General features: G+C 52.6%; 4 protein-coding genes across 4 annotated transcripts; 2 read left to right on the top strand and 2 right to left on the bottom strand.

The window, feature by feature from the left end:
- Positions 1-2,172: 2,172 nt before the first annotated feature.
- Positions 2,173-4,181, top strand: cct8 (cytosolic chaperonin protein, theta subunit; the record flags this gene model as incomplete). Its single annotated transcript, XM_005832126.1, has 7 exons — positions 2,173-2,400; positions 2,477-3,286; positions 3,341-3,508; positions 3,559-3,744; positions 3,801-3,887; positions 3,938-4,029; positions 4,081-4,181. The coding sequence occupies 7 exons, from the start codon at positions 2,173-2,175 to the stop codon at positions 4,127-4,129; spliced, it is 1,620 nt and encodes a 539-aa protein (XP_005832183.1). The 3' UTR covers positions 4,130-4,181.
- A 225-nt stretch (positions 4,182-4,406) lies between these two features.
- Positions 4,407-4,810, bottom strand: GUITHDRAFT_71603 (hypothetical protein; the record flags this gene model as incomplete). Its single annotated transcript, XM_005832127.1, has 2 exons — positions 4,407-4,556; positions 4,610-4,810. 2 exons carry the CDS (start codon positions 4,808-4,810, stop codon positions 4,407-4,409), a joined length of 351 nt encoding a protein of 116 aa, XP_005832184.1.
- Positions 4,811-5,650: 840 nt separating this feature from the next.
- GUITHDRAFT_108846 (hypothetical protein) lies at positions 5,651-12,296 on the top strand (the record flags this gene model as incomplete). The annotated part of the gene is made up of 11 exons (XM_005832128.1): positions 5,651-6,172; positions 6,226-6,537; positions 6,613-8,772; positions 8,823-10,369; positions 10,513-11,092; positions 11,247-11,572; positions 11,623-11,749; positions 11,794-11,853; positions 12,051-12,104; positions 12,157-12,199; positions 12,244-12,296. The coding sequence occupies 11 exons, from the start codon at positions 5,651-5,653 to the stop codon at positions 12,294-12,296; spliced, it is 5,784 nt and encodes a 1,927-aa protein (XP_005832185.1).
- Positions 12,297-12,398: 102 nt separating this feature from the next.
- GUITHDRAFT_108847 (hypothetical protein) lies at positions 12,399-14,572 on the bottom strand (the record flags this gene model as incomplete). The annotated part of the gene is made up of 8 exons (XM_005832129.1): positions 12,399-12,452; positions 12,503-12,574; positions 12,624-12,698; positions 12,802-12,849; positions 12,903-13,012; positions 13,058-14,196; positions 14,247-14,335; positions 14,381-14,572. 8 exons carry the CDS (start codon positions 14,570-14,572, stop codon positions 12,399-12,401), a joined length of 1,779 nt encoding a protein of 592 aa, XP_005832186.1.
- Between the last annotated feature and the right edge of the window lie 8,118 nt (positions 14,573-22,690).

Below are 22,690 nucleotides of genomic sequence, written 5' to 3' on the forward strand. Positions count from 1 at the left end.
GTGCGAATGAGAGTGAGAATGAGTATGCGAATGTTGGTGGCTCCCGTTCCCTGCAGAACGAGGGAATCAGCTGCTGCTGGAGCCATCCATGAGCATATCGTTCCTGTCAAGGCCGCCATGAACTTCTCTGCTAGGTAAAACATGAGCATGCCCACTAATATTGGGATCCCAGTGTTCAGTGCCTGAGACAAGTAGAAGTCAAATCGGCTTCGATCATCATTCAGAGGGAAACAATTCTGCTTGTTTAAGAACCAGCAGCATGTTCTGTACTTCGTCAACGAGTCATACCTGGCTGACACCATCAGCATCCGAATGCGCATGTGCTGAAGCGTGAGGGAGCATGTGCAGGAACACATCACCAAGAAGTCCTCCAACAGCAAAGCTTATGAGCATCTGACAATCAGTGAGAGGGAGCGAGTTGAAAGAATCAGCTACCTTGAGGAGCAAGCTGTTGTTTATGTTGATTGGAGGGGGTTCTTCATGGTGTGCAGTGTCATGGGGTGCGTGAGCTCCAGTGTTTTGCAGAAAAGGCAGGAAGGGCATCACAAACAAGCTGCTGCAACTCACGAAGACCGTCGCAAGTAGCGCGGAATGGGATGGCCACTTTGTTGTCCAATGCTGTAAAGTTTTCCACCAGAGCAACCCTTCCATGAGATCTGTGTGGCCATGGGAGTGGCCGTGATCATGCTCATGCCCGTGACTATGCCCGTGGCTGTGCCCATGCTCCTCGGCGTAGGAAGTTTTCGAGAACAATGAATAAGATAACAAAAAATAGATCCAGAGCGCCGCAGATTTGAGGGGAGTGAAAAATTTCCTGGTCCCTCCTCCTCTCAAGTGTAGGCTGGCAGGTTTTTGGTCGATCAATTCATTCGTGGATACAAGTCGTTGTTTCTGAAATCATGACCTTCAGTATGGCTGGCACACACCAACCGAAGGACCTGAAAGGTGAGACGAGGTCGGGGATCTGGTCTTCTCGCATCATGCACTCTCACCAACCCCTGTAAATTGTGAGATGCGAGGACGATGAACAAGAGAATCCTCCCAACCTCTGAATACGATGCAATGAGAATCAAGCCAGTGAAGGCCATGCGAAGGGAACATGCTTTCCGCATTCCTTCCGGCGCCCTGGCACACTCCTCTGAGAAGCAATATAAGTCAAAGGTACATACACAAGGATTCAACTTGATTATCATTCTACCTTCTATCCCTCGTTCCCACTACTTCTCGCTCCTTCTTCCGGTCCCATTCTCCCAGCTCCCTCTGCCCATCCTGCCCCAGTCTCACCTCCCCTTCGACTGCGAACCTGGTCCATCGCACATTCCTTCTACATTCCTTCTACATTCAAATCATCTGAGGGGAACAGATATATTCCTTCTACATTCAAATCATCTGAGGAGAGCAGGTATATATTCCTTCTACATTCAAATCATCTGAGGAGAGCAGGTATATTTTCCTTCTACATTCAAATCATCTGAGGGGAGCAGATATATTCCTTCTACATTCAAATCATCTGAGACGACCTGTGTGTTTGTGTGTATGTGGGTGGGTGGGGGGGGGGGGGGGGGGTTGTGTGTATGTGGGTGGGTGGGGGGGGGGGGGGGGGGGGGTGCAGCCCACGGGCCGTCGCTCGCAGAGCTGGCTTGGGGCGCAAGGGGAGCATGGCCGGGGAAAGAATGAAACCCGCCTCGGAGCAATGGCAGTTGCTGAAAAGAGTCCTTCCCTCCAAGAAAACCTCAGTAGCCCCTTCCTGAGGCGAACTCACTCTTACTCCCCGGCAGGCCCGGCGGGCCCGGCAGTCCCCGGGAGCCCGGGAGTCATGTGACTGGCCGTTTGCCTTCCCTAAAACTTATTTTGGACCTTCCGCGTGCCGTAGTGTTGGGAGAATATTTTACGACTGAAAGTACAGAATTTTAGTACCGCTGCGAGAGCTGTATTGATATCAATATCAAAATTTAGCACTTCTTGTAGCAGGGTAGTTTCAATTTTACAATTTCTCCTAATAAAAATTTTAATATATAAAGAATAATGTTACTTTTTTATATTATATTATATTTCAGTACACTTTTTTAGAATGCTTGGTACAACTCGCAGACCTCTCTTCACAAACTCTGTACTAGTTTTAAAACACTTTGAGCGGGAGAGCGGCTGCAGGTTGGCGGGAAAATGACGACCATGCTGGGAGGGACCGGAGGCATCGCTCTGACGGAGCTGCTGAAGGACGGACACAAGCACTTCCAGGGTATCGACGAGGCTGTTGCCAAGAACATCGAGGCATGCAAGAAGCTCTCGACCATCACCCGCACCTCCATCGGCCCCAACGGCATGAACAAGATGGTTGTGAACCACCTGGGCAAGCTCTTCGTCACCAACGACGCCGCGACCATCGTGAAGGAGATGGAGGTTAGCTGTTGTGATATGACTTTCATACATCTCTTGTCTTGGACCTTGTCTATCTCCTCACACTCCTTGTCCTCAGGTCATTCACCCAGCTGCCAAGCTCGTTGCTCTTGCATCGCAGACGCAGAAGGAGGAAATCGGTGACACAACAAACTTGGTTGTTGTTCTTGCCGGAACTCTACTGGAAGGAGCCGAGGCTCTGCTCCGTCAAGGTTTGCCCATCGCAGATATTATCGCGGGATACACCAAAGCCTATCGTGCCTGCCTTACACACATTGATTCACTCAGCGTCAAGAGCATTGAAAACATTCGCAGTGAAGAGGAAGTGTCCAATGCGCTCAGAGCAACTGTCTGCTCCAAGCAGAATGGACTTGAAGACTTTCTCTGCCCCTTGATTGCCAAAGCTTGCGTTCAAATTGTTCCCAAGGAAGCAAGTCAGTTCAACGTAGATAATGTCAGGGTTGCCAAAATTCAAGGAATGTCAGTTTATGATTCCTTCCTTGTGAAGGGATTTGTATTGACCAGAGATTCAGAGGGCACTATCAAGCATGTCACAGATGCAAAGATTGTTGTGTTTGGTACTGAGGTCGATCTTTCTGCTACCGAGACGAAGGGCAACGTGCTGATCAAGAATGCTGAAGAGCTGATGAATTACTCGAAGTCGGAGGAGGAGGCAATCGAGAAGATTGTACAAGAGATTGCAGCAACTGGTGTGAATGTGTTGGTAGCACAATCTACTATCAGCGAGATGTCCCTGCATTTCTTGGAGCGAGCGAAGATCATGGTTATTAAGTGTCCTTCCAAGTTCGAAATTGCTCGCTTGTGCAAGCTTTCTGGAGCGACTAGCCTTGCTCGCTTTGGTGCCCCACTTCCAGAAGAAATCGGAAAGGTATGAGCATAATCTACTTGGAACTCTGAGAGATGACTTGTGTGTCACTTGCAGGCGGATCGTGTTTCTGTTGATGAACTCGGTGGACAGCCTTGCACCACATTTGTCAGGGATTCGCTTGAGCAAACGAAGGTCTCCACCATTATCCTGCGTGCCTCCACTTCGAACCACCTGGACGATCTTTCACGTGCAATTGATAATGGAGTGAACATCTACAAGCAGGTGATCGATTTGCTTACCACTCTCTTTTCTGAACGTGACGTGTACAACAGATGACCAAAGATTCACGATTTGTTGCTGGCGGCGGTGCTTGTGAATTGCGCATGGCAGCACATCTGAAAGAAATGGGGGGCAAGACTCCTGGGTTGGAGCAGTATGCTATCAAGAAGTATGCAGAGGCGCTCGAGACAATACCAAGAACTCTGGCGGAAAACGCAGGCCAGGACACAACATCCACGGTATTTGATCTTCTTGGATTGCAAAGAATATGCTGGCGTTAATCATCTTCTCACAGATCTCAAATCTGTATGCTGATCACACAGCGGGTAAGTTGAACCATGGAATCAACATCGATAGCCCGGGGACAAGGGACATGCTTGAGGTTCTTTGCCTGCGCTGTTTTCCTCCACCTTCTAAACCTGTTTCCCCAAGGCAAGCATTCTCGATCATCTGGTATCCAAGAAGGAAGCCATGAGGCTTGCATCCGAGGCTGCGATCACTGTGCTGCGGGTGGACACGATCATGTAACTCCTTGTCGAACATCACGTTGGCTGTGAAACTGAATTTTCTCCCAGTATGGCAAGGCAGTCTGGAGGACCGGATCCCAACAGAGCCCCGGGATAATTCAGGGATGTATGATTTCAAACATTTGCAATGCATTTCTTGTTGAAAGGAGCTTATCCATGTCGCCTTTGTCAAACATGCTGCATCCACGCAAGTAACTATATTTCACATTCTTTGTACAACCGCACACAAATACACGAAGAATTAGAATACAACAGCTTTGAGCTGTAGATGAGGGTAAGAATCCTTGATCAGCAATCACGCTGTCCCTATTGTAGCATCGGAATCCCTGCATGCAGGAAGAAGTCATTCAATTGTGTAAGAACAGCCACGTTTCTTACATTATTGTAACAACCCAGTCCTCCTTCGTCATACTGGCTTTCATCAACAGTGATTTTCCTTCTTTGTACTTTTGACTTGCTTCGAAAGCTTCTTTGTACTTCCACCCAAGGTATTCATGGCAGCAATTACAATAAATGTCTTGAACCTTTCGGGATAAAATGAATGCTTCAGGAGAAGTTTAGAACACTACAGCATTACCGTATGCATTCCCGTATTCATCAGTCGATCTTCCAAAGGCCCGAAAGAAATGTTGACCACCTTGTCAAAAAGATAGGCTCGTCCTGTTCTGCCTTGGAAGGATGTAGAGATTAAAGCTTCGTGGTTGGTCAAGTGGGCATGGCAGTTGCCGCAAGAATAGATGCGGTTCCCAGGCAGATACACTTTGTGGATGCGGCCCATGTTTCGAGACCCTGCTAAGCAGCAAACATCACAACAAGCGAGAGGGTAGCATGCTCGAGAGAAATGGTGACTAAAGATAGACAGGAGGGTCCAAGCTCGATCAAGTACATCAATGTGTCACCATCCCGTCCACCCATCTATCACTCACAACCTAGATGGAATGCAGAAGAAAGGGAGCAACACACAGCCCTCGCTCGTAACAGACAGTATGAGGAGTACGAGGAATCATCATAGCGTTGAGAAAGAGGAGCCAGCATCTACTCGCTTCATGCTGCAAGTGCTTCAAGTGCAGGAGCCAGCATCTACTCGCTTCATGCTGCAAGTGCTTCAAGTGCAGGAGTCGGCATTGGCACCAACATTGACCCAGCATGGAGCCGGCAAAGTGCAAGAAGGATACTGGTAGCAAGGGTGGGGTAGTTTTCCTCATCAATCTATGGGTACTTATTGAAGTGAAGTGTGAACCAGAAAGATGGACTACCAGTCCCTTTTTTTTATTTTTTACTGTTTTTACTACCATCATCAAGTCGTTTTTTTGACAAGGACCTTCAAGGGCAGGAGGCATGGCGGCAGCCCGGACTCCATGAAGGAAGCCCCCGCAGGCTCCTGCTCCTCCTTCTCCTTCCCCTCCTCCTGCCCCTCCCCCCTCCCTTCACTTTCTGTGCTTCAGACGATGTCGTCTGTCTGTCTCCCTCCCTCTCTTAGTGCCCTCTTGGTAGTTACGCTGCCCCTCCTTAGTAGCAGTCAGAGATCATCATCGTTAGAGTCAAACGTAGTGAAACCATGGCGTCACATAGAGCGTTCAGGGTTAGGTACTGCCTACAGGATCTGATCTGACATCCGATGAACACTCCGGCCCCCCTCCTCTTCATCCTCTTCCTCCTCCTCGCCCTCACTCCATGCGAATCGTTTTCTTTTCCGAGCAGCGACCTGCTGCAGCAACATCCGGTGTTGAGTCAGCAAAAGCTGGATTGCGGTATCGACATCCAGGGGCCTTCATGGCTACTGCAGCTGGACTTTCGTGTGAAGTTCAAGAACGGCTCGTGCGCGCTTGGCCATGTCTGCATTGAGGATCAGTTTCGCAACCAGTTGTTGAACTCGTCGAGCAGACTGCATCAGGTCCTGAAGAATGGAAAGTTTGCTAAGCTCCTCTCCAAGGTTGGCGAGAAACAGGGACTTGTCCCTCTCCCTACTCAAAATTCTCTTCTGTACGAATACACGCACTCGTCAAGGAGACTCCTGCAAACCACGACGACCACCGATACTCGATCGAGACAGTTGATAATCTTGCAGATTGCAGTCCTTTTGGGTGTGCGACAAGTAGGTTTCGCCACCTTGCAAAGTCTTGGCGATCTGATGTCTTCGGTGATTTCCTTCTCAACCCTGTGCTTGCTGCTCCTAACTTTGAGGGGTGACAGGTGAAGTACAGCACACTCGGAGCTCTCAGCGACCTCACCCCGAAGCTTTCGAGTATTTCGTCTGCAGACGCCATCAAAGAGCAGCAGAAGATCCTCACGTTTCTCAGCTCAGTGATTGACCGCCTGACTGTGCTTCAAGAATGCCCCGACCAAGGCATACAAGACCTGATAGATGTGACGAGTATCCTCCTTGGGGTCGCATACTGCTCCGTGATCCAAGTTCGGGATGCCACCTCTGCGATAGATTGGGCCGGAGTTGCGATGAAGTTGGATTGTCTTCATGAGAACATTCAGGACGCCACGTACCCGTTGGTTGACCGTCTGAGTTACATCCAGGCGAGAGATCGAATCTGACGTGCTGTCTGACCCCTTGACGTCTCTGCGCAGGCACTGGCCAACAGGACTGGGATGTTCGTAACCAAGTGCAAGCAGGCCAAGTTGAGCCCTTCGAACCTCCTGCTTCCGCTGCAACCCATACTCGTCGACACCGACATTCCCATCTCCACTGTCCCTCTGGACGGATCTCTCTCCCCCGTGATCTCAAGTTGGATGCGATCTACGAACCGTCAGATCACCGTCAAACCTGCGCATCTCGACGCTAACGGGAACTGGCTGATCCCTGGAATAGATGTCACTATTGTTGTGATGAAGGGAAATCTCTCATGCTCATCGGCCATCTGCGACGAGTACACCTACGTGACCGTTGCAAGCTACGAGCCCAGTCTCAGCCCCTTCGCTCCCTATGAGCCCTCGTACCCGTCTTCAAGCCCCTTTGTGGACGACCTGAATCCTTTCATCGGTGACTTGCTCACCGAAGTTCACATTCTCAAGATGGATGGAGGGCCCTGGGAGGAATGGAGGAAGAGCGGGTCGCTCAGCGTGCAGGCTTACTTCAATCAGATCCGGTCAAACGCAGACACTCTGACTACAGAAGTGACTATCCCAACATGCGTCCAATTTGTACAGAACAGCACGAGGTGGACCGACGAGGGCTGCAGATGTCTGGACGCAGCCTGTCAGCAGTGCAACTGCACGTATGCCTCCCTCATCATGCCCGGGGCCAACAACGGCACTGCCAGCTACCAGGACTTCATCTCCATCGCCGTCCGCCGCCGCAAGTGGTGCGCTTCCACGTACGGGGTCGTCTGCTCGGGCCATGGAGTTTGCGTCTCGGGGGCGTGCGTGTGCAACTCGGGCTTCGCAGGGCAGAACTGCAACAGCACCTGTTTGGACTGCAACGGGCACGGAACCTGCTCGCCGACTGACGGCCGATGCATCTGCGATCCCGGGTACGCGGGGGTCGGCTGCAGCATCAGACCCGTCGTGCGATTTGTCGTCCCCCTCTTCTCCAAGCCCGCCGGGGGAATCACAGTGTCAGTGATCGGGGAAGGATTCGGCAAGACGGACCCGTCGCCCGAGATCAAGATAGGCAACTCCTTCTGCAGGTCCTCCACCTGGCAGTCCCCAACCATGATCCGCTGCATGCTCTCTCCTGGTGTGGGGGAGATGCTCAGCGTCTCCATCTTCGCCGGAGGAGTCTCCGACAGCACGGGCGGCATGGACTCCCTGCTCTTCTCCTACTCTGCTCCTGTCATCACCGGGCTGGAGCGGCAGGGCGGTCCAACCACGGGAAGGTACGTGCTGACCATGTACGGGCAGAACTTTGGGACCCACTGGAACGATAAGATCCCCTTTGACGGGAAGGTGAAGCTCAACGTTACCCTCTGCTCCCCCTCCCAGTGGATCAGCGACTCTACCATCCGATGTGCGGTACCTCCAGGACAGAGTCGCAACGTCCCCGTCCTCGTAGAGATACCAGCAGACCAGCCGCGTGACAAGTGCGACGGCTACTACATAGGCAGGACGACCAACATCGATGACCCGCGGGTCATCAGGTGCGGCATCTGCCAGGGCTGCTACGTGTTCAACTACGATGCTCCAGTCATCACAAGGCTGGCGGCGGGGATCAACAAGGCCCCAGAGACCTACCTCTTCCGAGGAGGCGAGATCCTGACCATCTTCGGCTCCAACTTCGGCATCGATGCTTCAGTTGCCGTTGGCCCTGATCCCAACACTGGAGAGACATACTACTGTGTGTTCCAGCGAAACTTCGTGGTCAACACGGCCGACTGCCCCAATGCTGAGTGTCTGTTCTGCAAGCTCGGGCCAGGAGGAGGAGCGTACCCTATCACCGTCTGGCTGGCTGGGCAGAAGTCACAGTACGACCTGCCCTTCAAGTTCAGAGGGAGGGCGGTGGGGCTCAAGTTCCAGGAGACTCCTTCGCTGACCGCGACCCTCGCCGGGGTCATCGAGAAGCAGCCGAGGCTCAAGGTGATCGACGACCTCGATGACAACCAGCCTCTCCTCAGACCCGACGCCGAGTACAACTTCCCCTACTGGCAGGGCCCTGCTGGCACGTTCCAGGAGTACAACCCCGACGGTTACATCTGTCGTGTTGACATCAGCCTGCTGCCCGACCCCAGCAAGCCCTTCCCCAACCCCTGCACCCCGCAGTGGGAGGCAATCATCCAGCAGGACCCGAGCAAGGTAGGAGGAGACAAGGATGCGTGCAAGCGCTGCTGACCGCCTGATGACAGGTCGGAACGTTTCCCTGCTTCGAGAAGGACCAGCCTCTCAACAGAAACTACAAGAGAGGCACGGGGCTGCAGGACAAGGTTCTGTTCAAGGCCTCTGACAACGGCATGGCGACGTTCTCGGACCTCGAGTTCTTGGGCCATCCAGGGCAGCAGTACAACATGACGTTCAGCATCTCTGATCTCGGGAACAGCTACGTGACCAAGAAGAGTTTCTACACCAGCTGGGTCATCACCTTCGATGACTGTCCTGCCGGGCAGATCGGAACGTGGGACAGGTTGTGCGAGTGCGCCAAGGGCTACGAGCCGGGAGGAGCAACGGGGTGTCAGCGATGCGATGGAGGGCAGGCGAAGAACGAGGGAGGACAGTCGGACGAAGCAGGATCGTACAAGCCGACGACGGGACAAGCGTCATGCACTAAATGTCCGTCTCAAAACATGATCACGAGCAATTCAACGACGAGGGACAGCGTGGGGACTTGCTTCTGCGCTTCCGGATACTTCCGAGCCGCCATCATCTACGACTACAACGCGAGTTACACGCCCAACGTTCCGTTCGGGTTCGACACGGCGGCGAGCGGAGCTGGGGACGAGCTGTGCGGGGGTCCGGGGAGCAGCCAGGTCCTGCCAGGGAACGGCAACGACACGACGATCCTGTGCCTGGACTCCATCGAGTTCGAGTCGGTGGACTGCGGGAGGGTGCGGGGGCACATCGTCAACAACTTATGGGTGTCGGTCAAGCTTGAGACGGCAGGTGCCTGCGACCAGCAGTACAACCCCAAGATCTGCACAAGCTGCAAGTCCAAGACCGGCTGCCGGGGCGACTCGTACGGGGTGGGGACGCAGGGCTGCAACGTCCATCACAAGGGAGTCATGTGCCAGTTGTGTGAGCGAGGGTACTACCTCAGCTCCTCTGCCTCCTGCATCAAGTGCCCGAGCCAGCAGACCTATGCTCTCACCTTCGGCCTCGGAGCCTTCGGCCTGCTCGTGGGAGGCTTCATCGCCCTCCGCTACCTCGCGCTCATCAAACTCCTGGCCGACCCCCCCAGCGTCAAGATCTTTGCGGCCTACCTTATCATCACCTCCTCCATCTCCTCCTCCTACGACGTCCAGCTCCCCTCCAGCTACTCCAGCTACCAGTCACAGACGGGGTTCGCCCAGCTGGACATCTCGGGCGTACTGTACTGCATCATCCAGTCGTTCGAGTACACCTTCTATCACAACGTGGTGCTGCAGGCGTCGCTCCCCTTCATGATCATCTTCCTGGCTCAGACGGCCCTGACCGTCCGCTACTCCATGATCTCTACTCACTTCGCCGCCAAGCGCAAGGCGGATCGACGGGGTCTCAACACCGACAAGATCAACACGCAGGAGAACTCAGCGAAGACGAACGTGAAGGAGATGGTGATCTCGGGGTCTTCGCAGGTTCTTATGTTCATCCATCCTACTGTCACGACCACCATGTTCTCCATGTTCTCCTGCACTCCGATCTTCGGATACAACCTCCCATGGCTGAGGATCGATGTTCGATACCAATGTTACGATACGAGGTAAGTCCCTCCCCTCTCCCTTCCTCTCCCCTACTTGACCTCACCGCCTTCCTCTCTGAAGCGTGACCTCACCTTCTCTTCCTCTCCCCTACTTCACCTCACCGCCTTGCCTCTCTGAAGCCTGACCTCACCTTCTCTCGCAGCTGGTGGATCTTCTGCTACGTTGCTCTCTCTGTCATCTGCGTTTACACCTTCGGGCTTCCGTTCCTCTTCTTCGTGCTCCTTCAGAGGAGGCGACATGCCCTGGAGGAGTCGAAGGCGGTTGTCAGGAAGAGGTACCAGAGCTGGATGAAGTCGCTCAAGCAGAAGGCGGCGAATGCAAAGCTGGCGGTGATGCGAGGAGAAGTACCTGAGCCCCTCAAGGATCCTGAGGAGGAGGAGATTGTGAACCAGGACATCAAGGTCGTCTACGACATGTACTACTCGTGCGTTCGCGAGTGGCAGGAGCTTCTCTTCCTGCATCGCGACTACACGCTCGCGAGGTTCTATTGGGAGTTGGTGGAGATTGCGAGGAAACAAGCGCTCGTTGCCTTCGTCGTTATCATCGGGAACTTTGCCAAGGGGTTTGACCTGGTCTTCGGAATTCTCGTGCTGTTTGTCTTCTTTGCGGTCCATCTCTACGCTCTTCCTTACAAGAGAGGCAAGCACAACTTCCTCAAGGCCGCGGAGATGTTTGCCGAGTACATGACTCTCTTCCTCACCCTCCTCATCTTGCTCGCACAGGTGAGATGACGATGATCGAGGGTGGAGGAGAAGGAGAAGGAGAAGGAGAAGGAGAAGGAGAAGGAGAAGGAGAAGGAGAAGGAGAAGGAGATCACGGGAGGGCGAGCAACAGGCGCGGGGAGAGAGGAGGAGAGGAAGTGACGTCAGTGAGCAGGTCAACCCTGAGATGCAGCCCGAGACGGTAGGAAAGGCGATGTTGGGGCTGCAGGGCCTCCTTTTCGGAGGAGGCGTCTGCGTGCTGTTTGTGAATCTGCGGGAGGGCATCGAGGAGCTCAAGAAGAAGAAGGAGGAGGAGGAGGGGCTGGGGATCGTGCAGAAGGTTGAGAGGCACAGCATCTACTCCGTGTTTTTTGCCATCAACCTGTTGAGCCGTCTGATCCGGCGGAAGGAGGCAGAGCGAGCATCGAGGAAGGGCGTCACAGTGCACGAGGAGAAGGAGACGATCGACCTCGATGGCTTCAAGCCTCAAGTCCAGAGGAGGTGAAGGGGAGGAGGAAGGGATTGAAGAAGGGTTGACTTGCAACGAGCAGGTGGAACACGTTGACGGCTTCACTCCTTGCCGCCTCCGGAGACGAGGCCATGCTGCTCCTTCAGTATGCCCTACAGCAGAAAGAAGACGAGGGAGAGGACAGCGAGGAGATGGAGGCATCAGAGCAGGTTCGTCCCCTGCTCCTCGTCCAGCACTCTCTGACTCCCCGCAGATCTCCGAAGGCTCCGTCTTCTCGAGCGAGCACTTCACCGACGAGATTTCAGAGGCAGAGGTCCGTCGAGAGGGGTGGGGAAGGGTAGAGAGTTCGGGAAGAAGAAGCAGGAGAGAGACGCAGGAGCATGGACAGGGGGAGGAAGAGAAGGGAAACGACAGGAGGAGGAGGAGGAGGAGGAGGAGGAGGAGGAGGAGGAGGAGGAGGAGGAGGAGGAGGAGGAGGAGGAGGAGGAGGGATTCACGCGGTTTGTACAGCAACGAGAGCTGCAAACACTTCAAGATGTCGAGGACGACGACGACGACACGGACGTGAGACATGGAGCGATCTCATCTGCTCCTCCTCTTACCTTTTTCCTTTCAGATCTCAGACGACGACTCCCACACCAAGTTCGCGATCACCCCAGGTGAGTCCACCTCCTCTGTTCGCGTCTGTGATGGTGAGGGACAGGAGGCGGAGTGTTCAGCGAGGAGGGGGTTGGTATCGATCGGCTCGACCAGTAGCTCCACCTTCATCGAACAGCAACGAGATGCTCGACGAAGGCAGCAAGCAGGATGAAGAGAACAGAGAAAGGGGAGGATACACAGAAGCAGCAAGGGACGAGATCAGATCTGCAAACTTCGCAGTGCTTCCTGGGCGTCTCGGGCCGCCGCCGCTGCCTGCAAGAGCTTGCTCAACGACACAAAAGAGAGGAGAGGGAAAATCATACTTCTGCTTCATCCTGCGATAGCCGGCGAGCCAGATCTCTGTCCTTGATCGCCTTCCAGGTTGGACCGAACATCTGAGAGGAGTTCAGGTCATACAGGGCAAGGTTCGTGTACAGAGCTAACCTCGTCTCCGCCGTGCACGGGGATGAGATGATGATGAAGCACTTCAGCCAGCAGCTGCGCCTTCTCCTCGTGCACCTGCAAGTATTCACAAGGTTAAATCATGTTATCGATCTTCACCAGCCTTCTCCCCTCCCTCTGCTCCCTCTCCCTCCTCCCCTCCGTCCTCCCGCTTTCTCACCACAAACGACATCGCCACGTCCTCGCTGGAAGCCGAAACCATGAGCACCTGTCTCTGCCCATCACCAACTGAACGTCGCCATCCTTCTTCCTCTACTTCACCTGCATCCCCTCGAAGGCGCTCATCGCCTTTCCGAGGTCAGGGAGCCTCTCACGGATCCTCCGTCCTACGACCGTCACCACTGCTACATGATAGCAGACCTCCACCTCTCCTGCTCAAACTGTCAACCAGAGCAAGGAAGTCGATCGTGTCGCACCCAACTCCTCCAAAGCTTGCATGAGACCCTTGAACGCGTCTCCCTCGATGCCTCCAGGGATGTGAGAGGTGGTTACACTGATGCCGGACTGCGAGGTCGCCACGTGGTCCACACTGATGGAGAAATCATGGAAAGGAGCGAAGCAACGATACAAGAAGCCAGTCGCTCCCCACATCTCCATGGTCGTCAGGGTCAGCATGACGCAGCCCGGTTGAGCAACAACGCCAGCAAAAGCCGGAGGACGAGTATCAAGCTCGGTCAGGTCGTTGTGCGTCATTCTTCTAATTCCCATCCCACTGGTTTTGGGACCAGCAGAGTTCCAGCCAAGAGCGGATGGACCGTTACGAGGAGATGCGAAGGGTGACTGCGAGAGAGGCGATCGGGAAGCCGAGTTCTGAGCGTCTTTCTTCATCCCTCCGTTCTTATCTTCGCAGGGCTTGCAAAAGTCGTCAACGGTGATGACAGTGTACTCAGAATCCGGATCCATGGTGTTGCGAATCTCGATAGGGACACCGTACATCGCAGCAGGTGCGATGCATCGAGGGTGGAGGACCTTAGCTCCCGATGTCGCCAGCTCTTGAGCTTCACGACTGCTGATTCTTTGAATCAACCTCGCATGCGGCATTTTTCGTGGATCCCCTGAAAACATGCCATACACGTCCGTCCAGATCTCGAGATGGTGAGCGGATACCAGAGCAGCAAAGAGAGAGCCTGACGTGTCACTTCCTCCTCGCCCGAGCAAGCAGCTCTCGCCCTTGGCATTCTTTGCTACGAACCCTTGGGTGACGATGACGTCAGCGGGCCCGACCTTGCTCTCTATCACAGTTTCTGCCCACACGGGGTCACATTTGGGGAAGACGTTTGCGTTCAAGTATTTGTCGGTATCAGGAGCAGTGAGATGGGTATCAGTCACCAGCAAGTCGCCAGCTTGAACGAGAGATGCTTTGATGTTGTTGTGCTTCAGGATCTGGATCGCCAGTCTCGTGCTCATCTGCTCTCCGTACGAACAGATCCTCGCTTGCAGCTTGGGTGAAACCTCTTGGATCATGCTGAGGCCTTGCAACAGGTCTCCAAGCTCAGTGATGCGTTCGGTCACTTCTCGCAGGGCAGATGATTCCAATCCACATTCCTTGGCCAGCCTGCGATACGGTTCAGTCAAAATGGGTGTTGGTGTATCTGAAGATGAAACCTTCTGTGCGTCTCCTCCACCCAAGCCAAAGAAGTCAATTCTTCTTGTCCGACTGCTTCCTGCAGACACTTCTCGAGGCGATTTGTCACCTTCAAAGTCGATAAGCCATGATTCGAAGGCAGGACACATGGTACCTGACTCAATGCCGAGAGAACCAAAATGATCCTGTAATCCGGGAGAAGCTGCTTCACTCGATTTACGATCTGTATCCAACTCGTTCCGAAAGACACGGAGGTTCCGCCGAACTTGAGCACTACCCATGGCTTCTTGCCTACGATTCTTTCTTCATGCGCGTCTCCTGCCGAACCTTCTGCATCTGATCCCATCCTGTTGGACAAAAACAATATCAGAGACGATTCACGTTTCACGACATGCTGCAAGACGACATGCATTCATCTCTGCGTCTCTTTGTTATCCATCCTTATCAACTACCCAGAAGCATGGAGCTCCCAATTGTGTCCTCGCTGTCACAATTGATCCCATTCCTCCCTGTATAGTCAACACGATGTACCTCTTACAGTCATCAAGCATTGTTATCATTGTGATCATCAGCTCATATGCTATACTTTCTCCTCTCCTCTCCTCCCTTGCTCTCATTTTCCCTGTTCCTTGTTCGTCTCGAAGTTTCGCTCCATCAAAAATTGCGCGTGTTGAGGCCGATTCCCCAATCTACAACCCCCTACCCCTTCTTATTTATCTACACCCCATCCATACCATCACCCACCTCGTATTTTAGATTCGCACCCGGTATCAATCCATAGAATTTACCCCACATGAGAATGAAAATTCTCGTTCAATGCTCCCTGTACCCCTATTTTTCACACACCCTACCCATCGACAACATTACAGATGTCACCCCCACCCCTAATTTTCCCTCTACGACTTCCCTGCAATATAATTATTATATAGACAACCCCTCCTTTTCCCCGGATCTCTCACCCCTCCAATCATTTCCACAAAATGAAGTACCCCTCGTCCTCTATCTCTCAATCACCTGCCAGGAGTGCTCTGATGAATCAATACCCCTCCATTTGACTTGTAAATTACCGGTAGTGATCATGATGAAGTGACCCATACTACCCGTACTAGAGAAGCACCCCTAGTAACATCTGTGTAAAGCATGCCGGGGGTGGTCCCATCGTGTTTGTCGGGTCCGATTGACGAAAAACCGGTCGCTGCAATGCAGAGAGGGAGAGGGAGAGGGGGAGGGGGAGGGGGGGGGGGAGGGAAGAAGGGAGAGGGAGAAGGAGAGACAGAGGAAGAGACAGAGGAAGAGGGAAGCAGGGAGAAGGGTAGGGAGAGACAGAGGGAGAACGAGAGAGAGAGACAGAGAGAGAGAGAGAGGAAGAGGGAGAGGGAGAGATAGAATGCGGAGGAGGGAGGGAGGGAGGGAGGGAGGGAGGGAGGGAGAAGGCCATAGACAGTGTGGTGTGGTGGGGTGGGAAGCGGATGGAGATGAAAGAATGGCTAAAAATAAGCAAGTGGAGAAGAGAAGGGATGGGCAGGAGTAAGAGTTTAGGGTTTAGGGTTGTATTTTAAAGAATTCAATCAAGTATGGGATTGTTCATCAAGTAGATCTACAACGATAAAAAGTTGTTCTTTACCGAATATCTCTTGTGTAGATCGAAACTTCTTGAATCAAGACCCCTAGACCTGTGATGACTTGTCAGAAGGAGAACGACAAGCACACAAAACTCTCACCGATGAGGTTGTCGCAAACACCAGTGGTGTAACATCGCTGAAAAGAGCTTTTCACAATCTGCAGAAGGAGATTGAGAGCAACTCACCTCTGTCGTAGAAGCGGAAACAAAGGTGTTTCCATCCTCGAAATGTCCGAAGCAGAGATTTCCTCCTTTTCCAGTAAAGAGCCTGATAGCAAACATTACGCCACCTTCACTACCTGGTTACAAACAGTACCGCTCACAGTCGTCTGCAGTCCCAGGATCCCCTGAAGGAAAGTTGAAAGCGTTGGTGTCGATGTAATCTGAGAGGAGAAGTCAATGAACTTGTGTACAGACTCGAGCGTCACCGTAGGACTTCAAATAGCTCCAGGTGGATGCGCAAGAAGCGTAATCAGCTTGATAGCATGCCGCAATCCCTTGCTGCGTGCCTGTCGCGATTCCCTGCGAAATCTTTCAGCACAGCAAACTTGAGCTCCAACTCCTCCCACCTGTCCAGGAAGTGTATCCTGGTACTCAGTGGTAGATCGCAAGTATAGTCTATAATCGACGGGGATGTTTGTGTTGGCAAGGTAGTTGCCGAAGATGAGATATTCTTTCATGCGACTGTAAATCCAGTAAGTTGCTCCCTGGGAAGCTGAAGTGAAAGCTGGGGAGCAGGTGAGCTGGACGAGCCCGCTGGTCGTCAGGGTACAGGCTGTGATGATAGAAATCTCCTGACCGACTTGTAGGGAGAAACCTGTGTAGTAGCCACTGACCTTGACGAGCTCGAGAGCATCGAGGAGGTCCGTGAGAACAACAACTGATTGACTTACAAGGGTTCCGATCGTCCCTGTGTTGACGATCGCTCTCTTCCCTCCTATCAGATTGATGTTGGCGTCTGACAGCTTCCCATCTTGCACGTCGGTTGTCGCAATGGACCCGAAAGCATCGGTGGTTGCAGTGTATGCTTGCGTGGAATACTGCACGATCTTGGTCCAGCCGCCGGAATCTTGACTATTGAAACAGAGAACTTGAAACGCATTGCTTGTATTTGCGTCCCCATCAGGATCAATCCAAAAGATTGCATCTAAACTTGTAGTGAAAGCAACCTGAATCGCCTTGCACCAGAGCCCGGCTGAGGTTTGTGTGCTCCCGTCGTTTGTGAATGAGAACGCTGCAGGCAGTGAGTTGCTCTGATTGGCAACAGTGAGGGAGACAGAAACTTCAAGGGCGTTGCACTGAGAACAGCTCGTCAAAGAGTTCGCCCTGTAGGTGTTTGGAGGAAGGCTACAAGTGACTGAGTTGGATGTGACGTAAGTGGTGGCGGCACATGGAATCGAGTTGACTGTTGCTTCGATGTCTGCTCCTGATCCAAAGTTTGTCCCGTAGATCGTGAGCACCGTCCCTCCAGCGCTCGGCCCGTACTTGGGCATCGTAGCTGTGATGACTGTAAAAACAAATGTCAGGATGTGAAGAAAAATCATCATTCCAATGAACCTGGAGCTGAGTATGAGAATTTACACTCTGACAACCCACACGATGAGTAGACTCCGGTCTGACTCTCCACCTGCACGACGACCTGCAGCTGCTTGCCGGCACCGGCCGGGGTTGTCACTTTCATGACGATATGCGATATGTATGTAACGGTAGGACAGTTGGTCGATCCGATCGTGACAGTCCTCACCGCCGATGACAAACCAAAGTTGCGACCATAGATCGTGACGTCGGTCCCGCCGCTGGTAGGAGCGGCGGAGTAGACGATAGAAGTGACAGCAGGTGGGTCATAGCTGAAGGATGTTGCCAATGTCATGGTACGTGAAGCGATGTTGATCGAGACGGAGAGGTCCTTCCCTTGCCCGTCGGGAGGCACCGCAAGCACCTGAGAGTCGGACGTCCATCGTTGCTGAACAGCTTTGGTGCTCCCGAATCGAATGGAGGCCGACGGGTCGGTGGACCCGAAGTTGACACCTCTTAGAGTGATGCTTCCAGCTGTCGAGCCCGTGGTTGGCGCCCGTGCTGGGTTGAGAGATGTGAGGTACTGCAGATCGTAAGTGAAGTAGGTGTTGGCCACATTGTACTGTCCTTGAATCGACAGGTAAACACTCTTATCACCGCCTATGTTGAGCGGAGACTTACAAATCAGCGACGAGTCAGAAGTCCAGGAAGTTGACAGGCAGTTGTAAGTATCGATCTTTGCCTTCCCCGTGGAATCATAGATGCCGAAATGACTGCCGAAGATGGTGATGGACTTGGAGGTGGCAGCGGGTGCATTGCGAGGAGTCGCGTCTGTGATGACGGGGGCGTAGTAAGAGAAGAGGTTCTTGGTTACCCCCCTCAGGTTCAAGACTTGAACGGCGACGGTCAGAGAAGCTCCCAGGCCTGGAAGAGACTTGCAGCCGAGACTCGAATCAGACGTGTAGGATGTGGAGATGCAGTTGCTATCTCCGATGGTAACCACCTGGCTTGCTTCTTCCAGACCAAAGTTGGCTCCATAAACAGTGACATTGGTGGGAATGGTTGTTGAGCCATAGTTAGGTACCATCTGAGTAGCAGCAGGTGAATCGTAAGTGAAGGTTCTTGACTGTGCAGAGGCTTGTTGCGCTACTGTGATGCCAACTGGCTTGTCCGAGCCCGTTCCCGCCGGGATTGCGCATGAAACCTTCACGTGCTCCAAGACTGAAACGACGTTGGTGCAGATTTTTTGCGCTATCGTCACGTTTGTCACGGTCACAGCGTTTGCTGGACCGAAGTTCAGTCCTGTCAAGGTTATCGTTGTGCCTCCTTTTGTGGGAGCATTCCAAGGACTCAACGAGTTCAATACTGGAGCATCATAGTTGACGTAAGTCGACGACGCCCCATCCTCCCCAGCAAACACGCCTTGGATGTAGTTCTGCAGGCCGACGCCTGCAGGCAACACCAAGTTGAGTGACGTGGCAGAGAGAACGGTGACAGTTGGTGCCGTCGTGCTGCCGATGGTTAGAACGGCTGGTTGAACTAGATTCTTGCCCAGCAGAGTAATGGTAGTGGACCCTGAAGTCGGCCCATTGCTGGTCGTTGGCGACGTGAGAGAAGGAATATCGTAGGACCAGACTTGAGTCAGCGAGCCTGATATGCTAGATGTACCAGGTATCGTCACTTTCACTGTCAACTTCGTGTTCTTCCCTGCCTTGGTCTGACTTCTCATGGAAGAATCCGACGTCCAGATGTTCACTGCTCCTGTAGTGGAGCCAACGGCTGCAACTGGACTGAAGTCGAGGGGACCAAAGTAGCGGCCGAGGATGGTGATGTATGTGCCGCCTACAACCGGGCCATTGAGGGGATAGACGGAGGATATCACGGGAGTAAAGTATGCAAAGGACACAGCGTCAGACGAGGTTTGCCCTGCTACTTGAACGTAGACCTGCTGTGAACCCGCACCCACCGGTGTCTCACAAGTTACACTTGTGTCTGAGAAGAAGTAGGACGATTTGCAGACTAACGTCCCGATCTTGTTCTGCAGCGAATATTCTTGAGTCCCAAAATTAGAGCCCGTTATGGTGGTGTTGGTTCCTCCAAAAGTGTCTCCAGAGCTCGGGGATATACTCACTACCTTCGGGGCCTTGTAAGAGAAAGAGTTCGGTCTACTCCCCGACTGTCCACGGTTTACAACTTTCACAGTGAGGGCATAGCCGGCGCCCTCAGCAACAGAACATTCTATGGACGAGTCTGACAGCCAGTTGACTGAACGACAACTGGTCTGTCCTATCGTGACGTCTGGTGTGGGGTCGATTACCCCGAAGTTGTTCCCTTGAATCGTGATCGTGTCATTCCCCACTGTCCTGCCGTAATTGAGAAATACTGAGAGGACTACCGGGGCCTTGTATGAGAATTGGCCGATCCCGATGCCGTACTGCTCGTCTATGCCGACAGTGACGTTGAGATTGGTGCCAGAGCCCGGAGGGACTACACACAGTAAAGTTGTGTGCGGGTCACTGCCAGCATAGACTGAGGTACATTCACCCGGATATTTGGACGAGTCCTCTATAGAGACCGTGACTGGTCCACCGAGAGGAGGGAGCCCGGGTCCGAAGTCCGACCCAGTGATTGTGATAGTGCTTCCACCAGCACTGTCCCCGTAGTTGCGAAGTACAGTCGAGACTTTGGGAGCATCGTAGCTGAATAAGGGCTCGTAGGCATTCACGTCCGTTTCCTGGAGCGCTACAGTGATAGATAGAGATTTGTCTTTGCCGGCACCAGGTGGAACCCGTAAAAGCAGTTCAGAGTACGTCGGAATCCCTAAGACAGTGCCAACGTAATCGTTGACAAGTGTGTAATTGGGGTTGGAGTGGCCTGAGAGAATGCTGGCCGCAACTCTGGTATCGAATCCGTCTCCCAGATTTTGTCCATGAACGGTGATGTTGATACCGCCTGTTGTTGCTGAATTTTGTCTGGAGATTGAACTAACTGAAGGTATGTCGTATGAAAAGATTGACGAGATTGTTGCAACTTGATTCAAGATGGTGACGACCATGCTTTGCAGGCTTCCGACTCCACGGGAAATGTACAGGGAAAGTGAAGAGTCGGATATGTACGAGGACTGTGAGGATTTGGAGGAGCCCAGCTCAGACGCAGTCGATATGTTTGCGCTAGCATGATCAAAGGTGCTGAATCCGCTCCCGAATATTGTGAATGAAAGATTTCCCGTGGTTGGATAATTTCCTCTCGATATGGACGACAGCGAAGGTGCGTCGTACGACAGGAAACCTAAACCAACTCCTTGTTGACCGGAGACATAAACTCTGATCGTAGTGTCCTTTCCTACTCCCTCAGGTGATTGGCAAGTCAGCTGGGTATCAGACACAAACGTCGTCTGGTAGCATTCCCTGCCATTGATGGTGACGAGTTGATCTTGAGCTGAATTTCCGAATTCTCCACCGAAGATGGTGACGTTGACGTGACCAGTAGTGGGAATGTTGTGAGGAAAGGTACCTTGGATTGACGGGATGTTGAAGGTGAAAGCTGAGCTCAAAGTTCCCACCTGAACTCCTGACGTCATGACGACGTCTTTACCTGTCAGACACAAGTTAGGGCACCATGGAAAGGATGCGCATGCAATGACCTGTTCCCGATCCTCCGGGGATCTTGCAAGAGATACTTAGCAGGTCAATCCATCTTGAAGCAAAGCAGTCGGTTCCCCCTACTCGCATTGTTTGTGAGTAGTCATGGTTTCCAAAGCTTGTCCCAAAGAGCGTCATCGACGTGCTTCCCAGTGCAGGAGCATTCACAATAGTCAAAGAAGAGAGGAGAGGATGAGTGTACGTAAAGGACAAGGTCAGATCTGAAACTCTCTCTTCAATTGTCAATTTGACATTCAGACTTTGAGATATTCCGCTTGAAACTTTGCCAAGGACAGATGAGTCGCTTTCCCAACGTGTAAGCTCGCACACAGTGTATTCAATCGCCGCTGATAGGGACACAGCGTAAGCAACAAACTTTGATCCGAATATGGTAAGATAGTCTCTACCCTCAGCCTTGATGGTTCGATTTTGAATCAAATTCAAGGTAGAAGCGTCGTATGAGATCAATTCAGATGTTGTGGTAGCAGATTGACTTGTTGTCAAGGATATGGCCTTATTCGATCCGCTTCCTGCACTAGCTTGACACAGCACGGAAGTAACGGAGACCCAAGAAGAAAGCTCTGCCTGAGTTCCCGAGATTCGAACCTTCAGACTGACGTGAGATTTCCCTCCATCAAGGTAGATGGTAAGAGTTTTATTCGACGACCCCAAACTGCTCCAGGTATTTCCAGGAGACACTTCACTGATGACTGGAGGCTCAAATGATAACACGCTCGTCAGGGTTGCCACCCCCGACGCTGAAACGATGACTCTTTGACTCTGTCCAGCTCCCAGTACGGCTCTACAGAACAAGGAGGAATCAGATTCCCACAAGGTCTCCTCGCAAGAAGTGCTGCCAGCACGCATGCCGGCGGAGACATGGTTTGATTCAACAGTGGTCACAGCCTGTAAAGCTTGATAAGTATTGTTCCACAGGATCTGTACGAGAGCAGTTGCGTCAAACGAGAACACGTTGGTCAAGCTCCCTACGACAGTTGCTGTCGTAACGAGGAACGGAAGCGATGACCTTTCTCCACTGCTCACCTTGACTTGGATAGAATATGTGGAAAGCCATTGTGTCGCTTCAGCGGGAGTGTACGCAATTGTAAACGCAAGTGTGTATGCATGAAGGTCCGTCGTAGTCAATACAACCGCAATATTTGTTTTTCCAAGATTCGGCTGAGTTTGATTCACAAACAACAAGGTCCGCAGATCGTCATGAGTCAAAGCTTGCGTCATTGTGTCGAAAGCGTTTTGGATGCTCAAAACAAGGAGCGAGCTTCTTGCAACTGTAACAGATGGAGTGCATACAATGCTTGTGTATGATTTCCATATTGTGCTTTCTGAGACAGAAAATCCTACACGGAGGGAGGAAGTAGGATTATACCTGATCATGTCACTTCCAGACACTGTTAGCACGGCGGATGTCAAAGAGTCTTGCCTGATGTTACTTGTCGAGACAGAGGAAAGCCTTGCTGTATCGTAAGTCAAAGGCAATTGTGCTGTGGTCCGAATTCCGACCAAAGTCAATCCTATTGTAGCATCCACTGACTCCCCGGAGCCCGATGGTACTCCGCATATGATCGCCGACTCTGACATCCAGTCCGTCGATTCGCATCCTGTGTACCCCAGCCTCGCCCGCCCGCTCCAGTCTGCCAGCCCTACGTCCAACCCCACCAGAAAGCTC

Source organism: Guillardia theta (genome assembly GCF_000315625.1).
Source record: "Guillardia theta CCMP2712 unplaced genomic scaffold GUITHscaffold_36, whole genome shotgun sequence".
Classification (NCBI taxonomy): domain Eukaryota; class Cryptophyceae; order Pyrenomonadales; family Geminigeraceae; genus Guillardia; species Guillardia theta.